This window comes from Cygnus olor, chromosome 13 (assembly GCF_009769625.2).
Source record: "Cygnus olor isolate bCygOlo1 chromosome 13, bCygOlo1.pri.v2, whole genome shotgun sequence".
NCBI lineage: Eukaryota > Metazoa > Chordata > Aves > Anseriformes > Anatidae > Cygnus > Cygnus olor.
In genome coordinates, this window is record NC_049181.1 from 13,395,646 (window position 1) to 13,416,501 (window position 20,856).

A 20,856-nucleotide genomic window follows, 5' to 3' on the forward strand; every position below is an offset into this window, starting at 1 on the left:
CTGCGCTGAACGAAGCCGAAGCTGTGGAGGAAGGCTCCCACCGCGCCGCGCAGCGCTCCGTGCTCACCGCCCGGCCGCGGGCCAGCCGGGCTTCGCCTCCGTGCGTGGACGGAAAAATTAACAAAAAAATCGAAAATCCTTGGACCTCTGAGGTCGCCAGTTTCTGAGAAGAAAGCGCTGCTTCCCCTTTAAGCCCGGAGCGGCTGGTGTGTGTGAGAGTGTGTGCGGGAGCGAGTGTGTCTCCTCCTCTTTGAGTGACACAGCACTTAGATATGCCTATCAGTAACTTAAACCCCACAAACTCCACCTTCTAAGTGAGGAAGCTGTGGGTTGATGGAAATGTAGTGAGCAGATTGAGACAGACAGTGAATCATTAGCAAACTGCAACGCCAGGATGAACTTGTCTGGAACCTAAAAGGAGCAAACAGCCTCCGAGTCCTCCGCGGCGCTGGGTTTTGCTCCATACAGCCAAAGTGGATCTAAAAGCCGGCTGAGCCCCGCTCCAAGATGCTGCTGGTTTCCCAGCGGGTAGAAGCACCACGCATGGAGCCCCACATTCCGGTGAGCGGCAGCGCGGAGCGGCGCGGCACGAGTTGCTTGCGGGGACTTGGCGCGGGGAAGTTTTCGGGGGGCGCCTTCCTCGGAGAAGCCCCCCCGAGACCCCCCCAAACTCGCCCGAAGGATTGGCCCCGGCTTTCTGCTGGGGCCGGCGGGGCACCGTGTTCCCGGGGGGGACCGTGCACCGGGGGCAGGGGAGGGAAGGGAAGGGAAGGGAAGGGAAGGGAAGGGAAGGGAAGGGAAGGGAAGGGAAGGGAAGGGAAGGGAAGGGAAGGGGGCGCCGTGGGGCCGGGCAGGAGCGGGGTGCGCAGCGCTGCCAGCTCCCGGTGCCCCCCCCCGGCTGCCCGCCGCCGGGCATCGCCTGCAAACTTGGCTGCGAGCGCCGGGAAGGTGTCGCTGGGAGGGCGAAGGGGCCGCTGCCGCTCCGCGTTGGGGTTTTTGTGTTAAAAAAGTGCCGGTGCTGCTGTTGGCAGCGGCGTGCCTGGTGATTTGGGGAGCCTGGAGCGCGCGGTCCCTAGGCAGGGTGTTGAACAAAAGGCTCCGGGAGGAGCCGCCGGTGGGTCCGGGGAAGAGTGCGGGGCGGCTGCGCTGCCTCCTCGCCGGGGGACGGGGACGGGGACGGCCCCGAAGTGCGGGAGCTGCCGCGAACGCCTGTGCCCCAGCCGGTGCGCGGCTTCCCAACACCCCCCGTGCTGACTCACGCTCCCAACTGTTTGGGGCTCTGCCCCCCGCGATTAACGCCGGGCTTCGGAGCAATCGCCGGCCAAAACCGGGGCGCTCGGCTTCCCCGGGCCCGCACGGCGCCGGCCGCCCCCGGCCCCGTCCCCCCCCCACCGCCGCCGCCGGGGACCCCCAGCCGGTCCCCCCGGGGTGCCCGGCGGCTTTGTTCGGGCACGGCGGGGGGGCTGTCAGAGGAGCGAGCGGCCGCTTGGGGGAAGAACAGGGGGCTTTGCATCCCTTCGGGACCCCCCCCCCCCCTTCCCACATCTAAATTAAAGGGCCGCTTTTGTTCCCCGCAGCCCCGGCGCTGCCGAGCGGCCGCGGGGGCGCCGCAGCCCGGTGAGCGCCGCGCCTCGCCCCGTCGGAAGCGGGCGGGCGGCCGGTCCTCGTCCTCCTTGTCCTCCTCCTCCTCCTTCTCCTCCTCCTCCTCCTCCTCCTCCCCCCCCCTTCCCTGGTGTGCCCGAGGGGGGCGGCGCCGGGCTCCCCCCTTCGAGTCCCTGCAGCTCGGGGGGGCGGCGAAGCGAGCTGTGTGTGTGTCCCCCCCCGTTATATAACGCCGGTGCTCCCCCGCTCAGCCCCCTCATCCCTGCGTGTCCTCCGCCCCCCCCACGGTGATGGGGAAATCAAGCTGCCGGTGTGCGAGCTGGAGCATATGGTGCCTCCGGGAGGGAGGCAGGCAGGGAGCCGCGAACGGCCTTGAACCTGCCGGCCCCGGCAGCTGCTGGCTGCCCCCCCCCCCTCCCCGCAGCTCCGCTCTGGGCCCCCCCGGCCGGCGGGGCCCGGCCGCCCCCCTGCAGCGCTGCCGGTGGCCGTGCGAGGGGGCAGGGGGCGGCCCCGGGGCTGGGAGGGGGGTCTGGGGGTGTCGGTCCCGGGGGCGGGGGGGGTCGCGGGGGGGTCGCGGAGCGCCGGGGGGGCTGCATGAGAGCGGCCGCGCACCGCCGGCTGCAGGCGCAGCTCGAGTAAGTTCCACGCTAGCGCCTAAAAAAGCAGCCATCCGCTCCTGGCACTGCCCATTTGCAGCTCGCTCTCGCTGCCATATGGTTGGAAGGGGGGAAAGAGAGAAAAAAAAAGGCAATTTGGGAAAGATGCTCTCAGCTGAAGGGAGGAGGTGGGCTGGGGGAGCGAGATAGGAGGAAATTCCATGTTAGGAAAGCATTAGCAAGGGGTGACTTCTAATGTTTTCCTGCCACTGACGTTGACAGTGACACACATGTGTGGGCTGAAATTGGAACGTCACTGAGTTTTTAAACTGAACCAGGAAATAGTCTGTTGCTCAGGGATAAAAAACAAATAGTATGTATTGTAAGGCAGGTACATGCAGCTAGCAGCTCCTCTCGAGTGAGGGAAGAGCTGTTCAATGGTCAGAAGTGAGCAGCTCAAATTTAATTTAGGTTTTTATTTTCAGATTTTTTTTTTTTAACTCGAGGTTTTTCGTCTCTATTTTTAATCCCTTTAACTAACGCTTCAGAATCAGAAAAGCAAATATTGACAGGGCTTCACTTGTAGTCCCTTGTAACTACGTAGGTTGAACCTGCAAAGTCTCTTGGATTTTTTTTAAAGCTAACACAGTTGTTAAAGGATCGGGGGAGATTAGTGGTTACAGAGGCAGTTACATATATTCTTAATTCTTTTGTATGGCTCCCTGTTACCCAGGTAGAAGTGTTTTATAAATATAGTGTGCCAGTTTGGTGGTTTGGTTTTTTTTTTTGGCTTTTTTTGTTTTTTGTTTATTACTGATCTTGTTACTCATAATATGGTAGCACTCGGAGACTTTATGTGGGAGCAGGGAGCTACTGTGCTAGATGCTTTCTGATGGTATGGGAAGATGTACTGAAAGAGTTCAGGATCCCAGGCATCGGGCTGGCCCACCAACCTGCCCCAAAATACCCACCGACCTGCCCCATGCAGCTGCAGGACAGGTATCAGCCCAAGCTGCCTTTATCAGCGAAACAAAAGTTAGGGAGGCAGAAGGTAACACAAGGACAAGAGTAAGTAAACTCCCAGAGCCGTCCCGTAGGTTAAGTACAGTGCAACTCACTGGTTCCCAGTCATTTAATCAATAAATGTTCTATCTTCCTTGCTACTCTGATGAAAGTTGCCTTAAAATAACTTTTATGAGTGTGTAGCCATGGGAAGGCAAAGTAAATCTTGCAGAAGCTGTGACAAATGGACTTAGCCAAACCGGGGGGTGGAATAGTCGAAGGTTGGCTGAGCTTTTTAAGTAGGAGGAAAGGCAGGATCCCCAGGTTTTCATTGTTCCCTTGTGCTGGCTGTTTCTGAGTTGTCAGCGTTTTTGCACATTTAGGAGAAGGTGACTATAAGTTACGATTCATTAGTAATCGGTATGGTCTCCAAATAAAGATAGCTAAATCAGTTTAAGCGATGCTGGCGCCTCTCCAAGGAACTCTTTACATCTGACACGTTTGCCACTCACTTCTTTGAGGAACAATTAATACTGTATGCTGCTATTTTTCCCTCTGTGGGAAGAGCAGTGGTGTAAGTTGGTACAAAGGCTTTCTACCTGACGTTCCAGTTTGACTAGCTATTAAAAAAAAAGGGGAAAAAAGTATTTCAGACTGGAGGAAGAAGACACACCAAGGCTTTGCGTTGGACTGTTTTATATCAATATTGATTTTTTAAGGGGGTCTGTGTTATAAAGAGGGAGCTTTTATCCCCCTGAGCTCTCTGGCAATTATCTTCCTGCCATAAATGTTGATACGCACATAATGGATGTAACTAAAAAATCTCCTTATCCCAGCAGAAAAGGCTGACTGTTTGTTGGAGCAGAGAGAATGCTGAGAGTGTGAATAGACAAACCCATATGTCGCTGGTGAGAGAGATAAATGATGGACGAACAGGAGTTGGTTACTATGGATCAGCACAATAAACCAATTCCCATCATACACCTCTCTTAATAATATACCAGTTTCAATGCCATTGACGGGTAACCTAGGTAGCACCAGTCAACTGTAAGTTTTTCAACTGTTCTTTTATACATCTCAAAGAACAGTTGGGACTGCTCTCATTTTTTTCAGATGGTGGGTGCTAAAATTGTGCAGGACTTCCTTCCTTGCCAGTAATTTTGAAGGGGAACTTCAGAGCGCTGCTGTAAAATGCCAAATGTGTGCGATGCTCTTGTGCACTCATACTAAGTTTTGTTTCACCCGTAAAAGGGGCTCACTCCTACAGGCAATTGCTTAAAAAATATGTGAAGAAACTGTTTAGGCATTTAGTACTGCCCTCATTAGTGTTGTTCCTGGTTATATGGGATATTGGAAGATACTGGAACATTGTTTTTTATCTAAGTGAAAATAGCAAAAGCACAATATTGTTTTTATTAAAAAAACCAACCCTGCAGAACAGGCAGTGATCAATAATACAGTTCTGACTTTCTGTAACCCGTTTCAGGGCTGCCAGAAGCTGAAGGGAAACTTTGCGAAACAGTCTGTGCTTGTATCGTGGTCTCCTTCCCCTGATCGTTACTGTTATTGCTAGCACTTCACACAGAAAACCGATGCCTTTGTCAGTTAAAGGTTTCACTTTATGCCCTTCACTTCTGCTGGCTGTTTTTCCCTGCAGTTTGCTATGGACTGTTAGTGCTGATCAAAATGCAGGTATACCTCCGGGTGGTGGGGTGAGTGGGGCCCTGGGACTTGGCACTTCCCGAGTCACCAGTTGCACTACCAGGCAGTGATGCCATCAGAGAGGGGAGAGCTAGCACATGCAAACGAGCTACGAAGAGTCTTAATTCCTCTTGGGAAGCCTCCTCATGGATAACACTTTCCTTTTGCCTTTCCTGTGCACATGTGGAGTCGCGGAAGCTGCCTGGGAGTTGCGTTGGTGAGCATGTGGGATGTGCCAGGAGGGGCTCTGCCAGGCCCCGCGGTGGGAGAGCGGCCGCAGTGCTCCTCGCTCCTCTGAGGGCAGTGAGACACACGTTTGATCCCAGCATTGAGGGCTCAAGGATCAGGCCCTCAAATAGGGCAGGGGATTGTTTTGTGCCCCCAACCCCGTTTGGAGAATTGAAATAGAAAGGGAGCGGGGTAAAGGATGGTGTCATGGCAGGCTGCGTTTTGGCCTTTCCTTTGTTCCTGTGGGGGAACGGTCGTGCCCAAGGGGTGAAGGAGAGGAAGGAGCTGCGGGTGCCTTCCTCCCTGCCTTGCCATGCAGCTGGAGTGACAGGGAATGTGAGCTGTGCCCGGCAGCGCACCCACAGGCCTCTGCTGGGGCCCAGGCCGGGGAGAGCCAGAGGTATGCGGGGTTTGGGATGGCCCCCTGCCGCCGGCACTGCCACCTCAGTACAATAAGGCACCAGCAGGCACTGACTGGATCCAAGGGCCCCTGCTCCAGGAGGCCACAGGGGCGCCAGGCCGACCAAAATTGCTCTTTGGGGACTGGTGGCCGTACTGTGAGGCGGAAATAAGGATCAGCAACGGGCCCTGGCTGAGGGCAGGCGTCGCGTTATGGTTTGTTGAAATCCACTTCACTTTCCTCTGCAAGGGACTTGGCAGTTTTATTGATAAAGAAGCGTTACATAAGCACCCCATCAGGCATGTCCTAATTTGTTAATAATTGATGATCTACGTAGTACAGAAATACCAGCGCTGTTCATGCACTCACACACCGATCTGCAGTCCCCGCCAGCCCCACACGTTTGGCTTTTACTTCAGTTGTAATACAGGCTGTTTTCCTTATTCTTTTTTTCTCCCACTGAGTTTCCCTGTGGCTGTGACCGCGGTGCCTGCCCCATTTTCCAGCCCAGGTGGGGGCCGCTGGGGGCTCCGGAGCTCACCAGGTCACGGGCCGGGGCTCCTCGGTGCTCCCCATTGGACTGCAGGCCACACTTGCGTGGGCAAAGAGCTTGGGCTGCCTCTTTAGTCTTGTTTTTTTCTTTTGTAATTCTGTGGAATGCTCTTTCTCTAGAATTAAGCACCTGAGAACTGGTAGCAGGCTTGGGAGTGACAGCTACCCAGGACATGCCTAGCTAGTGTCTTGAGAACAACACAGCGCATGTGCTGTGTTGTGGGCAGTGAAATCCATTGCCTGCATTAAAATCAGAGGCAGCAAGGTAACTTTCTAGTTATGTTGTGAAATATAATGCCATTGTTCACTTTTATTAACATCCAGAGGTGGATTACCTGGCAGTTAGAAGCCTGTTCTGCTGTGCAAAAGCCTGTCTTTAATTTCAAGTGGCTGATCCTGATCAGGCAGTTGGAGCGTCTGCAGTGGCGACTGCTTCGAGCCCTGCACCTCACTTGTCGCACCATTTGCGGCGTTGGCTACTCGAAGACTTGCTCTGGCTTCCAGCGCTCCCCTTTGCTGCCCTGGGGTGAGCTTGCCAATCTCGCGTGCACTTTGTGCAGCGCTGGGGAAGACTGGCAAGCTTTCTGCTCTGTTTGCTGAAGAGGTCCCAGCTTTCCTAAGCTGCCTGTCTGTCAGGGATTAATTTAACCTCTAATTACTACGTTTTCTTCACAGTTTGCTGCACATGAGCGTGTTATAACAAAAGCACAAAGAAGTATGTCATTTTATTTAGCCACTACTCTGAAATTAATTTAGGGGGTATGGAGTCAGATCTGACACACTTGGTGTTAAAATAATTGTGCTGGCATTAGAATTAAAGTACATAATCTTGTTGTTCCTAATGATACAACAGTACTAGTGTAAATAGTGCTGTTAACTTGTTAGTCTTAGCCACAGGAATAGAAGTGATATCCAGTTACAGAGAAATGCTCAAATGATCATGTCAACAAAAGTTTCCCCCAAATTGTGGCTTGGTTCCCAGCCCCCATTTTGGGTTAGGATTAGGTGTCCAAGAGTAGTTCGTTGTATTTTCTAAAAAGGTCTTCCAAACTGCAATAAACAAACATTTAAGATGGCCTGGGTTTCTTCCAGCCTGGATAATGACTTTTTTTTCTTTCCTAACATGCGGCATCTTGGGAACAGTACAAAAGGCCATATGTCCTCTTCTGTCTGCTCACGCTGACATCAGAAATACAGTATTGCACATTGCACCGAGAGGAGTGTATAGTCTGGAAGGAAGGGAAGGAGTCTGGATCTGTTATGAAACATATAATAAATTTCATCTTTTCAAGTTCTGTGTTCTGTAATGTTTACAATAAAGTGGGTTGCTGCTTTTTTTATTTTTTTTTTTTCATTTGAATCAGGAAAGTTTGGATTGGGAAATGCAGCTTATATTCAGTTTAGGTCAATTTTGTTAAAAGAGCTGTTGTTGTTCCATGGGCCAGATCCAGCAGCTGCCTCTTCATTCTGCCCCATGTCCATCACCTCTGAGCAGACTTGTAGAAATGGATTTAAAAATGTAATTTCTCACATAGGGTTGGGTGTGCAGAATTGTTGGTTATGTGCTGGTGATTTATATTTAGTGGAAAGAGAAGACGGGTTGTATATTTTTGTGTCATGCATTCAAGTTATAGAGCATGAGCTCAACTTGGTAATTCTCCCTCAGTAAAAGCTGTAACTGCGTGTAATGGGAAACTTTCCCCAAAGATTCCCCAAGGTCAGGTAGGACATGGTTATGGAGTCAAATCTTGTAGTCCCTTTCTCAAAAGGAGAATTAATGTGGCATCGTTATCCAGGCTTGTGACAACAGTGACACGAGATTGCCAAAAAGACTAATGGAACGTGATGGATGATTGATTCTCTCTACTGTAGTAGATCAGGTTATTTCTCCAAATTCCTTCTTCTATACTCTGAATTCCCAAACTGTAACCAATTACTGTAATTATTTACTCTAATAACTTCTAATCAACAAGTAAATTGAACAGAAATTGAGATCAAGTGATGTAAGGGCCTGGATGGTTCAGTGAAGTGACAGCAAGGTATGGAGACTCTTCTGCTGATCAGCAGCTCCATGGGGTGGCTGTTGGATAGCGGTGTGGAGCCAGTTGTAGGTCCCTGTTCTAACTTTTAGTGGATGTGAATTTTCAAACACAATTTTGGAGATTTTCTAAAGTAAAAGCCAAGCCCGAATAATGTCTTCTCTCATTTCAAAACTGTCAGACTTTTTTCAGAGGGTCTGAATGCCTGTAGCCCCACAGGCCTCCGGAGGTGGAGGCAATTTTTTGAGTAAACAGTCCTCAGGTTCTTACTTGTCCATTGTACAATGGGGATCATGGCGCTTTACCGTAAGGATGCTTAGTGAGAAGGTGAGGGAAATATCAGTAAAATGACTGAAATATTTAGTAAAGCATAAGTGCCTGTAACTAGCTAAGGTCTTTCTTTAGGGACTTTTCACGTAGTTGGAAAGTATCTTGAAAATAAAGGCAGTATATCTTACTCTGACACCCCCACCCCACCCTCCTATGAATGATAGTTTTATGCTTGATTTTGGCTATAATGCCAAAGCAAGTGTTTGTTTTGTTTTGTTTTCTGGCATCGTGGCATAGTATCTTCCTTTTTGCTGAAACTTCAGAATTTGACATAAGAAGAAAGAGGTAAAAAAAACCACAAAAACGGTATTTTGTATTGGGTAACATTAGACAAGGACATTGGAGTTTGTCTAAATCCAAAAATTTCTGTTTGTCTTACACATCAAGGGTCATGTGCTAAACATTTTCTAATATTTCAGTGCATAAAGCTGGAAGTAAAAATAGTACTGAAGAGTCAGAGTCAATATCCAAGTAGTTATTTTAATGTTTCATTTTCAGTCCCAGCCCTTCATAGGTTAAGTTTTGGGCAAAGTTAAACAAATGCATATTTTATGAAGACATCGGTCATGCACAATTCCACTCTGGCTCTAGCAGCTTTTTCCCGGTACAGTTGCATTAGTTTAAGTACACAATGTGTTTGATGTGGTTATCAGAATGGATACTGAGTATAATTTCATTTTGCTTTGACAAGTTGCTTTAAATCTTACTAGGATCTTCACAATTCCAAGTTTATATATGGAAATAATTTCTGAATTCATCTGGTATTTCAGTAACCCAGTAGATCGTGCTGATTGTCGTACACTTTGAAGGACTTCACTTTTCCTGTTCTTTTAACTTACTTATTTTCTTAATTAACTCTGTTGATTTAAATAAAGTCACACAGACTGAGAAAACCCCAAGTATATACAATGCTGCAGTCAGAAATACAGGCAAAAGGTTTTGATCTCTGACTGCCAAATGGTGACTCATTAAAAAGGAATTTTTGTTCCTCCCTTTTCAAAGGGTTACGCACTACCAAGTAGTAAATATCTAGTTTTGATGCTACTACACTGAAATGCCTGACATTGTTGGTGTTTTAAGTCCAAACTGTAAGATTATTTGATCACAGGCTCTATGAAGTTTTGTTTTCCTGTTTTTCCTCTGTTAAAGAAATTCCCCAAATAGATTTTTTTTAAGCTTTATCGTGTCAGTTTGAGCGTAGTCTAAAATGAAATATGTTTGGTTTATAATAACAGAGGACCCTTCCCATACTTCAAGCAGTGGCTCATTCAAATTATTTTTAAACACACAGCACTATGCAAGCACTAATTTCTTTCTAATTTTGCATTGGGTAACATTAGATGAGGACATTGGGGTTTGTCTAAGACCAAAAATTTCTTTTGTCTTCCACATCAAGTGTTGTGTGCTAAATATTTTCTAGTATTTCAGTGCATAAAGCTGGAAATTAATCATACTGAAGAGTCAAGAGTCAAAATCCAACCAAAAGAGTGCCCTTTTTCTCAATTCTCATATTAATCTTGACTCTTTGAGCCATCTCCATTGTCTTCCTGTTCTTACCTATTCTACACATTCGATGGAAGGGCACAAAGGCATGTTTGAATCCTCCATCTCTATCTCCTCATCCTATTTATGGATTGGTTGGTTTGAACTTTACATAGCATCGGAAGGATGTTTTCTTGGTTGCAGCAACACTTGTGTTTGACTTGACGCAGAAAGAGAGCACGTTCGGGCTCTTCAGTCTTCATGAGAAATGAATCTTAGTCCCTGATCCCAGAAGGTAGATCAGCATTAATTTCAAGTGAAAGTTGTGCATCTTCAAATAACTTCTCGTGTCAGTTAAAGTTCAATATTCTTGAATTCCAGAGATGCAGATGGGTAGAATCTGAAGTTCAGGGCAAGTGTGAAGGATGTAAGAAAAAATGTAGATACTTCTTCTGATGCCTTTCTCCCCTCCCCTTCAGGGCTCCCAAAGTCTGTCAGCTTAATGCAGTGATTTGATTACGTTGTAGCGTTAAGCTAAAAGAATAAATCTGAGTGCCTTGGGAATGGGGAACCGATCCAACAATCGAAACCAAACAAGTTAATAAACATGAAGCGTTTCTGCACGCTGCTGCTGCAGAAGTGCTACTTCCAGAAATGCTTGGGGCTGGCCATGGCATTGGACCAGTCAGTGGGTGAGAGGATGTTCCCCGTGCGCTCCACCAGTAACTGGGTGCTGTGGGGTGTGCAATATGTTTTGAGAGAAGTATGTGTCTTCTGTTGGTTATAAATTTTGAAAATCTTGAATGTTGCAGGCTGAACCATTCATTTCTTCCCCCATGCTTCTCAGTCACTCCAATACATCTGGAAAAGCTTGACTTGGGCAGTCTTAGTTGTCCTTCCTTTAAAATCCTTTTGGTTCTACACATCTTCTACAAATTCTTTTTTCCTTCTTGACAACTCTTCTCACCCTTCACCCTACCCCCAAAAATCCAGCCAGATACAGAGCATTTGTGTGACTGTCCACAGAGAGAGTCTGAACTCCAAGTTGGCCATTCTGAATGGTTGCTGATGCTTGCATGCCTGGCCGCATACAATCTGGAGTCTTTTGTAAGGACAGCATGCAAAGAAATGTTCTGAGCTACAGCAACAGTGTTGAGTGCTGCTGTGTAAGAAACTCCCAGCTAACCCATGTGTGTGGAACTGATTTTGGATGTTGTTATTTGTGAAGATAAGGCATGAGCTAATTATTGAAAGTCTTATGCAAGCCGGCGGCTTTGGTTTTATCCTAAGAGTAGCAGCAACAGTGAGCGACCAGTAAATGACCGATTGTGGCCGCCTGCCAGTCCTTCTTTTGGACGATCTATATTGGTAACTGCATGTCCGCTAGTTCATGACTTAAAATGGTCACCCACTTTGCAGCCCCCAAAGGCCTTCCCTTTGCTGGCCATTGTGCCCAGAGTGACCGCAGGTTGGGGTCTTCGTGCTGGGGCTGCAGGAGCAGCAGCATTGCATGCTTTGCCCTCTGCTCCCTGAAATGCAGTGAGGCAAACTGTTACACTACGCGTAGAGCGCATGGCTTGATTAACTCCAATTACCCTCCTGTTGGGCGTGTTTGCAATGCCAAGGGGATTAGGTGGCATGCATTTTCAAGAAATGCACGTTCATTATTAAGAAAGGTTGTGCAATAACATCCAGTGGTCACTTCCTTTCGGAGCGTAGCTCCGTGTCTGCAGCATAGCTGCTTGTTTATGCATACCACCGGCTCCCAGCGCGGAGGTGGACCAGCTCTGCGGCACAGGCTGGCCCGGCTGCGCGGGCTGGGGCTGCCAGAGCCGCTGATGGAGAGGCAGGGACCTCCCAGCCTAGTGGAGAGCTCCAGGATACGAGGAGGCCATGGTAGGGGCACGGCAGCCTGGGTCGGGCTGGGACCAAAGGGAGGGCGAAGCCACGGGCTGGGGAAGCTGGGCGGGTATCAAGGGCAGGGCGATGTGGGGGGAAAGGATGGAGATGGACGGAGATGGTTCCTCATGGGCATGTCTGCCAGATCGGCATCTCCTGTGGCTTCCACTTAAGCAGAGAATGTTTTTTCTGCCAGCTCACTCAGTGCTTCCTCAGCACTGACTTTACGGGTGCTGGTTTTCTTTATCTCTTGTATTATTGTTCTCTCAGGTTTGTGACTCTTCTTTTCTTCTTGCCCTGCTGCTTTTGTACCTTTGTTTGCGTCGCTTTGTTAGAGAGATCGGTCTCTCAGCAGTGGCACAGAGGTGTGGGGGGGAGCCAGTGATCATGGCCCCTTATCACTTCAGCTGATTTGGTCCGAAGGACTTTTCTTTGGGCCTGCTGAGTGCTCAGGCAGCCCAGCTGGCCTGGCCGAAGCACTGCCTGCCTTTTGGTGAGCCAGGGCCAGCACTGGGCCACGCGTCGAGTTGTGCCTGCACTGCTGCCCTTGCAGTGCAAATTCAATGGTTGGTGCTTTCTCCCAGCCCGCCTGGTTGCTGCCGTAGGACAGCCATGGGTGCTGGGCTAAGTCTGAGCTGCAGAACTTGCTTCAGATGTTGAGTAAACAGCCTGGCGCTTGGCCCACACGGAGCAGCCGCAGTGCCCGGAGCAGTGTGGTGAGCTGTCCCCAGGCCAGCTCGCAGGGACGTCTGCGCGACCGCAGCACGAGTGCAGGATCATCGTGCCTCGCCGCGTCCGGGTGCTGAAGGTGGAGCCCGCTGCTGGCAAGCCAACTTCCCAAACATCCTTCTTCAACAGAAATTTGGGGTCTTAACCTGGCTCTGGGTTCCACCAACCAGAAGAGAGAGTCATGTTCTCTTTTATAGCTTCTCCGAAGGAAGGAGATGCAATTCAGTGTTTATAAAGGCAGACAGCAAAGTAAAAGATTCTTTGGTTCTCTTCTCACACGTAGGAAAAATGAGTCACTCTGCATTTCATTACCGAATAGGAGCTGATTTACCAGTGTGCGTGCTCAGAGATGAATGCCTGTGGATGAACTCCTATAGTTTCCTCCATGACCATGCTGCAAATGGGCTTCAGCCAGCTTGATGTAACTCGTTCTGTGGCTGTCTTTTGAAATGGGAGCAGCACCCTTCTTCTGATCTCCCAAAGACTAGAAGGCTGATTAACATGGGAATTCTTGATTAGCTTTAATTTAGCTATACTTCTCCAGGAACATACACTTCCTGAATTGCACAAAGAAAGACTCTTTAAACACAAATCCCAATCTACGTACTGGAGATCCTCTTGGTAGGTGTGGTGACTAAGATTAATGTGTGCCAGATGCCTTTCATCTCCCAAGTACTTCACACAGAACAAGCATTTCATCTTCACAAAAGATGTATGCGTTGGGTGAAATAAGTTTTACTGTCTGTCTTTTACTTTAGTAGGCAGGGAAACTGAGGCAGGGAGATTAAAGTCGCTTGCTCATGGTTACAAAGAAGGCGAGTACGGAAACTGTAATTTCTGGTTTCTATCCATGTCTCCAGACTCGTGTCTCTTCTTTCTGAGAAGAAGCAGTAGGACAGACTTCGGAGTAAGAAGATCGTAAGAATGTGGTGAGGCAACTCAGCAGCTGTTGCAGCTGCACCTGTGGCGCTCAGCTGGTGCCTGGCAAGTGATGTGCCGCTCTCCTCCCCTGGAACTGCAGTGTGTCATCCACCCAGGTGTCACCACAGAGTGCTGGTTGGGTCACCAAGCATCCATAGACCATCCTTAGGCTGATATAATGGCTCAGTTTAACCACTGGTCCAGCCGGGCCATTGGAGGCCTAAGTATGTGTTGAGATTTCTGGATGGCTTCTGGAGATGTTCCCTTGGAGTTGGAGTAGAATGTTATTGAATAATATTACTGAATTTTAAGCATGTGTGAAGTGATTAATATGGAAAAATGATTGTTTTTTTTTTTTTTCCCTCCGACTTGGGTAAGGCCCCTCACAGAGCTCAGTGCTGGGCCAGGGCCTGGGTCAGCAGCAGTGCTGTGCCAGCCCAAGCTACAGCCAGGCAGAGCACTCGGTGAGGGCCCACACGTAGGTCTTGGTTTAAAGAGCTTTCTATCAAGATGAGTCAGTGGACCAAGCTCAACATCCGAGAAAGTTTTTATCTGAGCACACATCTGACCTTTTGAAAGAGAAACAGGGCAGCGTGCGGCCCGGCCAGCAGGCTGGCTGCGGTGGACGGCCTGGCCTGGTCAGGGGAAGCACGTGGCAGAGCGACCACCCCTCATCCCTCCGGCCCCTCATGAAAGAAGGAGATTGTCCCTGTCCAAAACTGGAGCCTGCTTCGAGGTTGCGGCTGTAGAAGCTGCTTAGTTTAGTCTAGCACTGGCTATAAATCCCGTCCCCGTTCCATGTGGAGTAACGATTTTTAGGCGGCGGTGAGGGAAGGGAAGCGGGTGAGCAGAGCGGTGCCACCCCACTCTCCTTGCGAGGCCACGGTTCAAAATGTTTAATTAGTTGTTTCGAAACGGTGCCTCTCCTCCTCTGAGGGAGGAATGATGTATCAGCAAAAGCTGACCAAATTGATGTAGCAAATCAATTCTACGGTAATCTGTTTATTTAAACTTTGGTACTTAATTTTATAAGCTCTTCTCAAGTGTTCCCGTGCTCCTGTTCATTAGCCGGTATTCTTTTATGCTATTGCTTGGAGGTTTGTGCTGCAGATAGCAAAATGGCCAGACCATGCCACTCTAAACTGCCTCCAAATGTAATTCGAGCAGGTCTGCAATAATAGTGCTAAAAGAAGAGCTATTTAGTGGCATTATTAATGGGCAAAGAGTTCAGGCAGGATTATGAAAAAGTAAATTTTTATTAAGAGTGGAGGAGCTAGAAGAATGGACTGATTGCCCTGAGTCCTCTGGGCCCTCGAGCAATCAATTTCCCTTTCTAGTATTCAGTTACTTGCTAATTGTATTGATTTTTATCAAATATGTGTACAAATCAATTTTATATTTTAGTGCTGTTAAAAGCTTCCTTCCTTCCTTGCAGGCAGTGGGGCTCTGATCATTCTCGTTGTCCTCTTCCTTGTTTTTAGTGCTTTCATCTTAATGTGTATTTTCTTTAGGATGTGCATATTTTCCTTTAGGACTTTTCTCCAGACATTTGACCGGGTGGGGATTTTACACGCATGCTTAGGGTTGGAGCAAACAGACGTCACTCGAACAAGAGCTCTGTGGACGCGGTGGAACTGTCTGCTTAGGTCAAAATTGCAGGAAAGGGATGTGTTGTGTCAGAAAATGGGTGGGTACAAATGACCGGAGAGAGTGACCCCCCGAAGAGCAGGAAGCACTGCTAGCACAGGAGATGGATTGTGTTGCAGAAAGGTTGCAACTGGAAACAAAGGGTGGGAGAAACGCTGAACATGACGCACTCTGATCGAATAAACATGAAAACGAATGGGACCAAAATGCGACTCTGAAAATAATGCAGGCTGCTTTGTCAGCGTGGATTCCAGCATTTCGGAGAAGTAACTCACGCACTTTACTTTAAGTGGTTGCTGGAGACTTCTCCAAGCAAAGGGAATGCATCAAGCTCTGAACAGAATAAAACAACATTCTCCATTTGTGTTTGTTTATGCCCATGGCGGTTTAAATTGTTCCTGTCAAGCTTACCTATTTTTTAGGATAGCACACACTCGCTCTCTTTTTAATGCAAGTTACACAGTTTGGAGTTGGGAAGAGTATCTCTGGCTTTTGTGTAAGCCTGGGAACTTGGCTCTCGTAATTGAAATGTTTGGGTATATGCAGGCTGTCAGATCCCGCCCGAGAGACTTTGAACTTTCCGTGGTGTGAGCAGTAGGCACGAGAACAAGAAAAGTGGGAGAGCAGAGCTCGAGCCTGCCTCTAACTGAACATCACACTGCAGAGTTTATGGCGCTGTGCTTTCTGCTGTTATTGCCAAGCCACTTTAAAATAAAAAACTCATATTCTTTTCTTCAGGAGGGAATTGTTACACTAGCAAGTGTCCAGGTATATTCACATATCCAGTAAAATACACTTTTCATTAAAAAAAAAAAAAAAACAAATATAATGGAAGAAACATTAAGCACTTTATATTTTACACTGATCGCTTTTGTCTTTTTTGCTCTGCTGCCTGCTTCTGCTGCTGTCCCTTCCTTGCGCAGCAGTCCCAGCTGGGATCCCCAGCATGAACCACAGGTTTTGCAGCCGCTCCTGTCTGCTCGGCAGGGCTGTGGCACGAGGACGCACATCCGCAGCCGTACGTGCGCTGCGCCTCGCCAGTTTGGATGGCACCAGGGCAGCTGGGGCTGCTGTTGGGAGCTGCCAGCAGCAGCTCACCGTGGCCCCACCGCAGAGAGCAGCAGCATCCTTCACGCCCCGCCGCAGTTGGGCTGTGCTGCCTCGCTGCTGAGGCAGTTTTTCTCACTACTGGCTCTTTGGTGTTTCCAGCTCCACTGTAGGCACCTCAACCGTAATCACCGGGATAATATTTTAGAAGCTGGTTAGGAGAAGCCAGTCTCATTGTCCTTTGATCTCTGTGCACAGGAGGATTCTTTGCCGCGTTCCCAGCTAGCGCAAGGCTGGCCGTATTCTGCTCGTGTCGGTGCTGCCTGCTCTGGAGGCTGGCAGGCGGCGTAACCTGCGGGTAGGGGCTCTGTGGGAAGGGAGCCGGCGCTAGTGTTGCCTCTGGCTTTGCATAATCTAGCAAACTGTGAGTACGTTTTTGTCATTAGGTTTCTACAGCACCTCTTGTATGAGAAATCACAAACTGGATAAGCTGTACGAGGGGTCATTACAGCAGAGAGAAGATAAACGTACCGGTTCTGCTGGAGGCTGTCCTCAGGCTGTTTGTTATGTGTCTCTAACACTGTCACTACATCACACACTTCCTCGATCTCCGTATTACCCTACAAGCCTGTCTAATGGGATCCTCTGTTGCTGATTCCGGCTTACCCTGACCTACTTCTTTCTTGTGTCCCAGCAAGCTGTCAGGAGCTATCAGAGCACTGGGAGCTGAAATAAACACTCACTGAGGGGAAAAGCAAGACTGTCTCTAGTGAATTTAATTAGCTTTCTTTAACTGGCTTGTTTGCTTTGTAAATCACATCATTTTTAGTCAAATTTAAGGGATAAAAAAATCTGTAATTAAAATCAAATGATGCACAACCTTACCAAAAGTGAAGGGTTTTAGAAAAAGTCGCTTAGTTTGTAAACATTTATGGTGCCCTGAATATTTTAGGGGGAAGAAGGGTGAATTTGAGATGCTTTTTGGTTTGGGCATCTTTCTTCAGATAGGCAGGAGATCATTTTTATTAGTTGATATCTTTACTTTTCTGTGAATTTGGAAAAAAAAAACTCACTGTTTTTTGGAATTAAGACTTGAGTCCTTTCATCAGTAGTGCCAGCTTACTGGGTACAATTTTTGGATCCAAATAAAGATTCATAATGTTTCTTTCTGTCCTGTAGCCAAAGCTTTATTTTACTATCCATAGTTTGAATGCATGCCGTTGCGTGAGGCTGTGGTTTAAAGCATAGCATCCCTTTGCAGTTCTGTTGCGTTCCTGAGCATTAGCACCGAAATCATTGTAATTTTGGCTCTGGCAAGCCAATGAAGCACTGTCTCGGCCAGCCATCACTGGGCTGAATTTGAAAGTGCTTGTAGTGTGTTTATCAGGCAGTATGTTATGTCTTTAAGGTGCTTTACTGTGTTTCGGTGTGGCACATATTTCTCTTAACAATTGATGTTCTTGCTCTTGTCAGCATAGAGTCTAATCCTCTTGCTGCTGAAAATGATAAAAGTCCTATGAATTCCTAATATGTCTTATCAGAATCTGGCCAAACTATAAAACGTCTGACCTCAACTTCTGATTCTTCTTCAGCAGAAATATGTTTCTTCCTTGCGTCATGCATACATATTGATAGAGCCTCCTGAGTACTCGGCTTATAGAAATACACCCATCCTTGTGCTGAGCTGCAACATGAACAGAAAAGGATTAAAGGATCGCTGAGAAAGAGATGGGTATGGATGAATTTGCAGCGTGCAGAAAGGTAAAATACAGGATAAAATGACTAGCCAAGAGTTTGAAAGGCGTTCAGAATCTCTTTCACAAAGCCGCAGTACTTCTTGCAGTCCTTTGAAAAGGCTGTAAGATTGGCCAGCCCATAGTACCCCCCAGAGAATTACTTTTGGTAATAATTGCATTCAGGACTATAATGAGCAGCCTGATGGCTTGATGACTTCTGAGTAACTCTCCAGCTTTCTGCTCGCTGCAAGATTTTCAAGAAGGAAAGGAGAAATGTTCTTTCTTCAGAAGGAGTTTTGAAGGTCCCTTGGCTCAAACTGCGTGGGACAGGACACTGTGGTGGTGGGGGGGGTGAAGTTTGTACGGAATTGTTGGCAAAGGGAATACGCTGGCAGATTTCTATAGTTTTACAGAATTCAATCAAAACAAGAACAGCCAGGTGAGTGGGGTAAACCAGCAGCAGTCTGATGAAGTTAAGTGAACTAGGTTTGCTGACCCACAGCAGGTAGAAATAAAGCAAGGAAAGCTGAGACATCCCGCTTGAAGAATCCGCATATCTTAAATGCCGCCTCTGAACGGAGACCAGAAAAATTATAAGTATTGTAACTTCAGAAAGTTTGCTTACATTCTGTTGCTTTACTTGATCCCGACTCTCCCTTGTGGATTGAGGTCTTAAGTATTTTTGGCATCTGAGCTGTGTAGAGTGGGAGGAATACACATACTTCTCTTGGGTCATCACTCCAGGGAAAGTGGGTGAGGTGGCTGTTGCGGAGCTTTTATTGCAGGCATGGGAGCAGACCTGTTAGATAAAGGGCTGTCCCTGGAGCAGGATAGATCTTTATAACCTGATCCAGTGTGAAGGGCAAGAAGAACACTGTGATCTCCCTGCCCAGGCAGGAGGGTGAGTGGTGGAGCAGTGAGGTGCCAGAGGAGGTAAGGCTGCGTGCCCGGCTGGGCCCACTGAGCAGGGCTGGCTGCAGCTGGGAGCCAGGCAGGAGGAAAAGGAGACTCCTGCACTGTGGGAAAGCAGGAATTTAGTGTGTTTAGCAGCAGCCACGTGATTAATCGCTGCGTGCCTGTCATCTCTGCGATAGCACCGCAGTCCCTCCATTCATCTCACTGGCCTCTGCTCGGCGGGGAGAGCGGCTCCGTTCTCTCAGGACACGTTTGCTCGTGGCAGAAATCAGGAGCGATTCTGCCAAGGAAGGGATCAGTCCCGACGTGTCTGGGGCACCGCTGTAATCTGAATAATAAACACTTAATTCCAAGCTCCTCATATTTGGCTGAGGTTGTTTTGTTAAATGATGCTTTGCTTAGAGGACACAGAAAGGGGCAAATGTTCAGTAAGACTTGAGTCGTTTAACTTAAATCAACCTCCTCCTACCCACTATTGACATATCAAGAGAAGCAATGAGGCATGTTTAATTACACATGCACCGAGTTTACAATTAGTCTGCAGACGGTGATTTTTTTTTTTTTCTTCTGATGCAGCAAGGAAACATTTGATCCTGCAAAAGGCCTTATTAGCTGTAATACGAGCAGGTTTGGGGTTGTTTGGTTCGTTTGTTGGTTTTTTTTAATTCATTTTCAAATGTAAGTGGAATGTTTTTTATCGTCTAGGTCAAATGATTTAATCTGATGCTTTAATGTGACATGGTTTAGCAATCCTTCTGCTCCCCTTCTGCTTGTAATAAGTGACAAAAGTATGGCTTCTTGCCTGATAAATGGGTTAACAGTATTCACAAGGCGGGTAATAGAAATCCATATTAATAGGTGGAAATTGGCTCTTGATGCCAGGCAGGAGAGTCTAATGAAAGTATTATTGTTTTAGCTTCCAGCTCCTTTGGAAGCTGAAAGCTAAATGCCTGTATTACATTCTTATTACCTATTTATCACACCATATAGCTGAGTGGATGTTTATTAAATTACATTCATGTTTAATGCCTGTTTGTATACTTTTCACTGAACATGTTCTCAAAGGAAATTTTCTGGAAGTGTTTCAGAAATGCACAACTATTTTCCCATTCTCTTTTTATAAAGTAAAACCATTGTTGCCAACTGTCAATATACAATTGGCTTGGAAATTAAATTGTTTCCTGCTAAGCTGTAAGAACCAGCTAAACCTACTCTATTTAATTTTGGAAATAAATATTTAAAAAGCTGAAAACACATGGTGTTCTTGGGTAGGGCTGACTCTATTCTAGTCTTTAAAAATACCTGAGATCCCAAGAGTTGGGCTTACCTAGTTTCTGCTTTAATTTAGCATTAAATTGCTTCATCAGGGATTTTACATATGACCTTCTGTGTGTTTGTGATTCTTTTGAGAATATTTAAAATAGTACTGAATACCATCAAAGATAAGAAGTTAGGAGCCCTTTTTTATTAATCTACCTACTTACGGCACTTCTCTGGCGCTGCATTCTTGTTTTCTTCTTGAAGCATCACTTTCAGTTTATTCCATCTAGGTTTAACAAACCAAAAACCACAAAGCAACCCAGCACAGCTCAGGTATTCCCACACAGCTCTGACCTAGAGGGCGTCAGGGTCTCAAGGGCTTCCTGCAAGGGAAGAGATCAAGGGAGGTAGGCTTTGCACTTTCTTCTGCACGCATGGGCCACAGCCCGTCCCCGCGGCTCAGCCCTGCGCCCACGCAGCCCGACGGCTGACGCAGCCTTGGGCAGGGTGTGAGGTTGGTGAGGGTCATGGCTGACAGCCTAGGGCTCCTGCTTGCATCTCTGCCTGCCGTCCTGACCAGCACCTGCCTCTCCACACCCGTGTCCTGCGCACTGAAACCAGCTGAGAGGGGTGCCCAGCTTTTCCACAGGCCGTGTTTGCCGGTCCTGAGCTGCACGGGCCCGTGGCTGGAAACCTGTGGTGGTTTCCTCCCAGACAGGAGGTTCGACTCCTACTCTTACACCGAGAAATACCTGTAATGGGTAGAAATC

General features: G+C 47.9%; 1 protein-coding gene across 3 annotated transcripts in view; it reads left to right on the plus strand.

The window, feature by feature from the left end:
• Positions 1-246: 246 nt before the first annotated feature.
• MAMLD1 (mastermind like domain containing 1) overlaps positions 247-20,856 on the plus strand; it is a 77,984-nt gene continuing 57,374 nt past the window's right edge. The window contains exon 1 of one of the 3 annotated variants that reach the window (XM_040572175.1): positions 247-561. In XM_040572175.1, the coding sequence (XP_040428109.1) occupies positions 508-561 (54 nt within the window). In that variant the 5' untranslated portion in view covers positions 247-507. Of the gene's footprint in view, positions 562-11,580; positions 11,829-20,856 lie in introns of those variants that run through there. The other 2 variants (XM_040572173.1, XM_040572174.1) reach the window with 2 other exon arrangements.